Source organism: Poecilia reticulata, linkage group LG7 (assembly GCF_000633615.1).
Source record: "Poecilia reticulata strain Guanapo linkage group LG7, Guppy_female_1.0+MT, whole genome shotgun sequence".
Lineage (NCBI taxonomy): Eukaryota > Metazoa > Chordata > Actinopteri > Cyprinodontiformes > Poeciliidae > Poecilia > Poecilia reticulata.
The window spans coordinates 20,039,232-20,048,399 of NC_024337.1; the positions used below are offsets into that span (position 1 = coordinate 20,039,232).

A 9,168-nucleotide genomic window follows, 5' to 3' on the forward strand; every position below is an offset into this window, starting at 1 on the left:
TTTGTGTAAGTGGTGTAGATGCAAACGGGACTTCATGTTCCCTTGGTTTGTGTAAGTGATGTAGATGCAAACGGGACTTTATGTTCCCTTGGTTTTTGTAAGTGATGTAGGTGCAGGCGGGATTCTAGGTTCCCTTGATTTGAGATGTTGTGGGAGGGTGAAAACGGTTCAGTGAGGTTATTTATGATCAGAGTTTGAGCGGAGCGCGCTGTTTGTAAATGGTGGAGATTGTTTTTTGGTTAGTTTATTTTAGGCTACTCTCTTTTATTGGCCTGGTTTTTATAGCGTTATTAGGGTCGAGGCAACGGAGTTGTTTCGGCTCTAATTCGTATCTAAGTCTGAGCAGAATTTCAGAACTCAATCATCAGTGGTGTCTGCTGGCTCAAGCGGACGTTTCGGCCGTGTTTATCACCAGACGTCCTCGCCAAGCAGTGGCCCCTCAGGAGTGATCAGGCTCCGAGGTCGAGTTCCGTGTCCAATCAGGAGGTGATTTTGGTGATTTGTTAAAGCTGAAAATTACTAGGGTGGGGATAAACGTTTGGGTTAGAGTTATGGCAGCAAACCAGCAAAATGCAAAGAACTTTGCACAGTTTCCCCCCAAACTAACCGACTGAGTTCAAATGCAGATGGATGCACGTAATGTTAGCTAAATAGCAATACAGCATCTTGAGCTTATTAACAAGTAGCCTGTAGGCTATTGATGATGTTGCCTATGTTCAAAAGTGGGTAGCACTGGTTACATTCATTTAAGTAACTTTTTTGAGAAAAAAAAAGTACTTTTTTTCTGGTGAAACTGCGCAGATCACTTCCAGTTCAGACTTGTGGGAATAATGTATTTAGTGCCCACAGATTCTATGCTCACTGCAACATCTATGCTCACCCCTAGCAACAGTTGCCATGCTGTTGACAATGATGTCATCAGCATGACTTTAAATGATGTCTGTGTCATCATTTAAAGCACATTTGGATGTTTTTGCTCAGCTCAATAAAGATGACTGACGAAAGCTCAAAGCTTACTACTTTTTGGAAAAACATCAAAAAAAGGTTCTCCAATGAAGTCCATCCTGGTCAAACAACCCAAGATTACAGGAAAAAAACCTTTCTTAGCGAACTTCTTTGGAAAGTGATTGAAAAATCAGCGGACGGACCGACTGCATCTTGTCAGAGAAACATTTAAGGAAGAACACCATAAAATTTTGATCTTACTGTTGACAAAAACAGGAGAATTAGATGTGGATGTACTCGCGGAGTTGTCAGAAGAACTGAGTGAACGAATTTTTCAAAGCCTTACTAAAGGCCCACTTTGCTTCTGGACTACGTCTAATTGGAGTTCTTGATTTTAGTGAAGGACGTAAAATAATAGTGGAAAAATTCAAGCTTGAGTGTGTGTGTGACTGGTTGTTTGTCCTGTGTGTCTCTGTGTTGCCCTTCGACACACTGGTGACCTGTCCAGGGTGTACCCCGCCTCTCGCCCGGAATGTTAGCTGGAGATAGGCACTAGCAACCCTCCCGACCCCACTAAGGGACAAGGGTGTAAAGAAAATGGATAGATGGATAATAATTTAGTATATAAACTAGTCTGGCTGCCCTTAGTCTAATAATGACTCTCAGAGCCTCCATGTTGTTCAGACACCGGGTCCATGGTGGGAGGAGGGGCCAATCTAAGCCTTCTATCAAATTATGGGCAAGAATATTTTTTCATACACTGGTTTGTGAATAAAAACGTAGGTCTGATGTTGACGTTAGAAAAACTGTTTCTATTTATTTTTGCAATTGTCCTCGCAATAGCAGGAAAACCCGCCTCAATTCGACCATTTCTAGGGGCCCCTGAATGATGGTAATGACATAGTAGGATACAATTAAATTCTTGATTAATATGGGTTGTTGCAAGAGGCGGCTCCAGAATCTTTGTCCTGCAGGTGCTAAGGGGGAGCTAAGCATTTTACTATGACGGATATTTTTTCCCCTACAGTTATCAACACACACGCATTAGTTTTGTTTTAATCAGACTGATTTGCATTTGTTTGACTCTTAGACGTCAGCATGAAGCCTTGAGCCATTAGCCAGATAACTTTCAGATAATATTACATTGTTTAGGTTAAAACAGCATTCATATGACAAAGGGGATGCCCTACTATTGACCCTTTGCAACTGCGTCACTTAATTATTCGAAGTGCCGTGATCTACATTGGAAGTAAGAATCTGGAATATTGAACTGAGCGGATGAAGTTGTTTTCCCAAGTTGGTTTTGTTTGTTCAAGTCAAGCTAATTTGTCTAAAGAAAAATGTCTCATAGCATCACTCTACCACCACCATGTTTCACCTTAAGGATAATGTGTGTGTGATTTTTGGATAATAAATTGTGTTGTTGCTTTAAAGCTACAGCATTTAGCTTCTATGAAAAATATGTTTTTTTACGTATTTGTTAAAACTGTCACTATGTCGCGACAGTATAAAAGACAGATAATCCGTGAAAAGATCGACCTCCTCCTTCTCCGCCTTGAGATGCTATTACCATCTGACCAAAAACAACCAATCAGAGTCAGGAGGAGGGTCTTAACGCTGTCAGTCATTCTCATGTACTCGCTGCTAAGTGTGCTAATGGTGGAGAAACATCTTACCGTTACAGGAAAACCATTTATCCGCCGTCATCAGTGGCTGTGCTAACTAGCCTAAGCATTCAGAACAAGGGGGAAGAAAAGGGTTAAAGAGCAGCGCCACACAGAGGGGTGATTGACAGCGCTAAGACCCACCTCCTGACCCTGGTTAGTTGTTTCTAGATAGCAATCAGAGAACAGGAAGGAGCTCTATTTTTTTTTTCACAGATTCTCTTTTTTTCTTTTTATAAAAGTCACATACTGCAGCTTTAAACATTTCCACAACTTTATCCCTAACGTTTAAGAAAATCATTGTCTATCCTTCCATGTTGCTCTACCACAAAAAATAATATATCCTACTAAAACACATTGAAGATTGTTTTTGTAACATGACAAAATATGAAAATGTCAAGAGGTGTGAGGGCAAGGTTTGTGTTGAGAATTAGCTTTTTTCCACCAGAATGAGGGAGGCCCCACCATTCGTTGCACTTACCAGCATGGCTTTCTCCAGTCCACCCACACACTCGCACAACAAATCTGTCGGTCCACGAACTGATCCAAAGGTCAAGCTGAGCCGTGTCTCCCTTCCCCCCAGATTTCTTGGTGGAACAAGACAACGATTTCTGTGTGTGCGAGACGCCGTGCAACATGACCAGGTACAGCAAGGAGCTGTCCTTCGTCAAGATCCCCAGCAAGGCCTCGGCCAAGTATCTGGCAAAGAAATACAACAAAACAGAGCAGTACATTAAGTAAGTATAAACTACAAATACTCCTTTGGGTTTTCACTTCTTTAAGATGCACATAAACCATCTGATTGTGTTCATTTTGTTCAACCAGAAGTTTTAAATCTGGAAATTACCGTTTTACTGTCACAACAACTAAACCTATTCTTTTTGTGTGTCTAAACTCCACATGACTTGATTGGGGTCAAATCACCGACGTTGGGTCACTTTTCACAGGACATGATCCAATAAAAATCCAATAAAACCTGGAAAAGAAAATACTGGTGCATCTCAATAAATTTGAATATAGTCCAAAGGAAAATTAATTTCACTAAAACAATACAAAACGTAAAGCTTAGAAATTAAGAAAACCTAAAATTAAATTTCTCTGAAAAAGGTTTTGAATGGACTTCACAATCCTGCATTTATCACTGTTGCTAATAGTGTCTCTTCTCCTACTACTATTTTTTCCTTCCAGACAACTTTCCATAAATATCTTAGATACTAATGATCTTTTGTGGCTTAATTTACCTTTCTAGTGAAGAGAGCTAAAGACCCTAATCTTGGGCCTTAGCATAACACCTCTTTTATTGCTTATTTAATAATAAATACATCACAAATATATTATAAATATAGTCAAAAGTCTCAGAGAAGCCGATTTCTAGTTTTTCCTCAGCTCTAAGTCATAATGAATAAAATTAACAGGAAAAAATACTTTACACTCTGTTATGAACATCTATAAATTCTGATCTTCCCTTTCCCCATTAGCCTACTTTTTAAAAATTACCTCCTTGATGATATTTGTTTCACTGATATAGTAATATTTTAAGATGTAGCTGTACATTGTAATATTTAAAGCAAATTTACGTCTTTATTTGTTCATCTTATCTCAACAGGGACAACATTTTGGTTTTAGACATCTTCTTTGAGGCTCTGAATTATGAAACTATCGAACAGAAGAAAGCATATGAAGTGGCCGGACTTTTAGGTATTTCTACGTTTTGTCAAACATTGTGTGCTCTCTTATTTGTTGTCTTGGGTTCAGTATTGTGGATAATTAAATGTTTTTCCTTACTCTAGGTGATATTGGTGGTCAGATGGGACTCTTTATTGGTGCGAGCATACTGAGTATTCTGGAGATTTTTGACTACCTGTATGAGGTGAGAAAGTTTAAATAATATACAACAATCTGATGGTCAAAATAAAAGCAACTCACGCAAACGTTACACGAGGGCTGGATGATATAAAATAAACGTTTTATATCAGTCGATACCGATAATTATTTAATTTTTTGTTTTATCTAAAATATTCCCAAGCTGGTGGTGGGAACTTCCCGGTTATATCCACAGTTTTCACTCCTTTCTGTTGTTTTCTTTATTTGTAAGCAGTTATGAGGCAAAATCTTAAACTACTGCTGTGGCAGTTACTCAACAAGTTGTTGCTAGGTAACCAAAGGAGTGAGTTGCTAGGTAACCAAAGAGTGAGTGAGGGAGTCAGTTGATTCCACCAACTTTGTTTAAGAGAGATTGAGTAGCTAATCCGTTCCTTTCCTTACATATTGAATATTTTATATAATGTGTTATATACTGTGATTTGTTGTTACTGATTTATTTAGACTCAGTAAAAATATAGAAAAGTGTCTGCTTTTATTTGTAATAAAGCTTGGATTAGAAACAAAAAAAAATCCCACAACCATTAGATTGTTTTGAACTACTTCTGTTGCTGTAGTTGAGACTGTTGTTTTTAATCCTCCCAGGTGATAAAATACAAGCTGTGTGGCTGCTCCGATAAGAAGCACAAGCACAACAGCACCGACCAAGGAACGGTCCTGAGCTTGGACGACGTCAAGTGTCACGTCAGTAACTTTCATTAAGCCGCCGTCTGGAGGAGGGAGCCTCTGCCTGGACTTTGCTACTGCGACAGTGTGAGGATGAATTAACTGGGCCTGGTTGGGCTTAACTCTCTCTGTGAACACGGTCAGGCGGCCAACAGAAGCAGACGGTCACGCAGGCAGTCAGCTGGCCTGCAGAAACCAGAGACCAACCTGGTCAGATCAACTGCATGGTCATCTGAAACATCGTTTGAAGACAGGAGCAGCGAAGCGGACATCTGCTCCTTGAAGGTTCATAACGTGTGCTGTGCTGTGGTGTGTTTATCTGTCAGCGTGATTAGGCTTTATGTAAAATGATTGTTCATTTGCAAGAATTTTCTCAGTTCTGCACTAGTCCTGTTGCCTTTCTTCTCCTGTTTTTCCACCTGAAAAAAAAAAAATCATTTTTATATTTCTGTCCTCCATCCTCATCTTAAGAGCCCTTGATAAACTCAGTGCATTCTGCCAAAACACTGTACTACCTCAGCTTCCAGTGCAAAAGCACCAGCATGAATTTACAGACCAAGCTAAACTGACGATCAGTAAAGTGATTCTTAATTATCTGGGAAACGGTGAAATATATATGGCTATAAATCTGTTAGGAGGTGCAAGATTTTAGTTGAGGCTCTTCTCTTTCAAAACACGTTTCAACTTTTGTAGTTATAACAAAATCAACACTATTAACACGATGATTTATTGTATTTTCACAAACAGAACAAAAAAGCTGAGTCACAAACTTGCTCTAGATCTTTTTGTGATTCTAAATGTAACGTCTTTCTTTTTACTTAAACCTTCTCAAGAAATGTAACGGTTAAACAAATGTCCTCTATTTCACTTGGTGGACATATTCCTTTATGTTTAATTTTTTTGGAGAGTGGCTAAGAAAATTGGGGACCAAGTAAAGAAAGAAGTAGCACTTATGAAAATGCTTCAATTTCAGTTATTTTATAGCAGTTGCTAGGGATGCCGGTAATTGTTGCAGCAGTTATAACTTGTGTGCATTTCCTCAAACGTTCAGCGTGGAAATTATGCTTCTGCAATTGAAGATGAATCTATTTTAAGGATTTTTTCACAACTTTACCAGGGGAAGGTGTAGAGAAAAAGATTAACTTATTATAAGAGTACCATCCCTGTTCCTGTAGTAGTTAAATAATAAAAACCAACTGCAATTCTTGTTAATTAGCATTGTATGTTTGGTTGGAAGAACCAGAATAATGGTACAATACTTTCAATATTCACTCAAAGCCAAACATTTCCATTCCTGACTAGAGAAATAGTCAGGAGGTCAAATGAAGCGAATATTCAGGAAAGTTTCTCCCTAATTCCCATTTCAAAATCCAACACAGGGACTCTGTCTTCAAAACGCAGAAACAGCTATAGCATAAAACTATTTATTTCCACATCCAGCAGTTTGTATCTCATGAAGCCGTTCATACATTTAATACTACACAACCTCTGTTAGTCAGTGTGTTTCTTAAGTGTTTTAATACATACAAAGTGAAGAAAAATTAAATAGCTTGTGTTGCTGATAGTGATGAGCTTGTCGGTGATAATCGCAGTTACCAAATTTGCAGCCAGAACATGTTAAAGTCGGGTTAGAGTAAGTAAGTAGTTCAGTCTGTTTCAGGTTTCGACTGATATTTTTGTCTGTTTCTGCTTATTAACTCTGCTAAAAGTTTCCACATTAGCAGCTTATATTTTGAGTCATGCAAAGCCCCAAAGCGGTCGACCGCTGATGGAGATCAAATATTTCCTCAGTTAAGGCAACTTCCACTTATACTGCAGGTTTTCCTGTGGCTTCAGTGTTTTATTAAGTTGTCTCGGATTATGTTTTTTGTAACCTGGGGCATGTTAAAAACACAGTGATTTATTTGGTGTTGTCACATCAAATAAACTTGCAAATGGTACAATTTTAACAATCCTTAAATCAGTTAATCAATAAAAACTAGATCAAGCTACAAAACGCAAATGTAGGTCACAATAAATACAGAGAAGGATGTTGTTAAGAAGTGCTGTCCAAATTTTGGGTCCTTTTAGTAAGGCTTCTATTTACTGTATAAGTATATAATGTATTAATTTCAGCTCCAAAATTTTACATATCAAAACAAGCAATCAGACATGAGTGAAAATCAGTATTTGTTACATAAAACTGAGATTTACCAGATTATATTAGAAGATGTCACGTAATGCAAACCTTCCTCTATAAACTCAAGTTTATCTCTTTAAATCTCAGAACAACAACAACAAAAACCAATTTATATGGGAAAGTTCTAAATGTTTATATTTCTCATATTCATTTCCCTCCAGCCAATCTAACACTAAGCGATCACATCAACGAAGAGGAGTTTACTGAATGTGCTTTTCCTTCTTCTAGGGCTCTGACTTGCATGTATCAGTGCACAGCGGGTGTCTTAAAAAATGTCGTCCACGTCAATCATTTGTGTCCTCCGTCTGCTTGCAGTATGCTTGACGATATTTGCACAGTTGTTCCTGCCTGTTCAGGCCGTGGAAAGTGAAAGGAGGGGGGGGGGGAGGAGACGGTAGACGCTGCCCTTTGTGAACGTGTGAGCTCTGCAGGTGCATGCTCATGACTTGCTGTTCTGTTTACATCTTAAATGTTGTATCCTCCCTGAGCTCTGTGTGCAAGCTTCAGCGGGAAACGGGAATGTGTAGCTGTGTTGTGGTAGCATCCAGCACAAACGTACCATCGGCTGTAACTTGATGTAAATACTGCAGTGACCATGGATAATAGCCCTGTTGTACTAGTGCTGTTTGCGTTGGGTTTATTTAGCTCAGACTAACTCTCCGTCTCAGTTTTCTGTACATATGAGTCTTGATGATTTATTTATCCAAAGTATATGGAATAGAAAAGCTGTGCCCTTTTTTTTATTTGCTTTGTAACGATCAAAACAGCTCTTTTCATAAGTGTGTGTAAATATAATGCCAAGTTGTTATTTTCCATCTGCATGAACTCTTGAATCTCTGTGAAAGCTCACAGGTTGGCAAGCTTTCTGCTTTTCTTCCAGCCTCTGTTGTAAACTTTAGGTTTTTGTTTGAAATGAAGAAATTTGATTGGAGTAAAGGAATGTTGTTTCTGTTTGTAGATTTATGGATCAAAACAGACTTGCAGCAGTAGATTTATTAAAGATGACATGCTAACTTTATATACTTGTTTTGTCATTTCCTGTGTTACGTTTTTCAATTCTTCCAGACTGCTCTTGTATTTTATTGAGATTTTAATGTGATTGATCAACACGGTGCATCAGTGTGAGGTCATACAGATTCATAATTGACTTAGATCTGGACTTTGACTAGTGCAGCCAAACACATGATTATATTCACTGCTTGGGACATAATAGGAGATCATAAATTTTTCTGTAAAATCTAGATTTATGGACTGAACAATTAATAGCTCCTCTAGTTACCATGAACCTCTTAGCTGCTTCCCTGATCAATACTCTCCATACCCAACCAGTCAGTTTAGATGGAAAGTCATGTCTTGGTATGTTTGCACCTCTATCATTCTTTCCTTTTTCAGCTAATTAGTTGAACAGAGCTCTATTTGATGTTGAAAGTTGGGGATATTGTTCTATAACCTGATCCTGCGTCAAACAACAATAACTCTGACCTGTCAGCTCTGCTCCTCGTTCTTTATGATGCTATTTATTCATTATTTTTCTAAAACAAATGTGAGGTTTTCATAAAATAGCTGTGTTTATATTGTTTTAAAATACACAGATGGGCTCAATTAACGAGGTGACTTTTGGCTGCACTGGGTTTTATTTACGGGTATCAGAGTTAAGTGGGTTAAATACAAAATATATTAAATATGTGCATCTTTTTCCTTTCACCAAACAATTTTGCGCTATTTTACGTTAGCTTGTCACATAAAATTCTTAAAAGATACACTTGTGGTTATAATGTGACCAAAATGTACAAAAAAGAACAATGTATTTCAATACTTTTGCAAGGTAGTCTT

General features: G+C 38.2%; 1 protein-coding gene across 1 annotated transcript in view; it reads left to right on the forward strand.

Annotated features, from left to right (window-relative positions):
• Nucleotides 1–8,353, forward strand: part of LOC103467631 (acid-sensing ion channel 1-like) — a 76,764-nt gene extending 68,411 nt beyond the window's left edge. The window contains exons 7-10 of the mRNA XM_008414191.2: nt 3,193–3,346; nt 4,216–4,307; nt 4,400–4,479; nt 5,076–8,353. Coding sequence (XP_008412413.1) covers nt 3,193–3,346; nt 4,216–4,307; nt 4,400–4,479; nt 5,076–5,192 — 443 coding nt within the window. The 3' untranslated portion in view covers nt 5,193–8,353. The remainder of the gene's footprint in view (nt 1–3,192; nt 3,347–4,215; nt 4,308–4,399; nt 4,480–5,075) is intronic.
• The last annotated feature ends 815 nt before the right edge of the window (nt 8,354–9,168 follow it).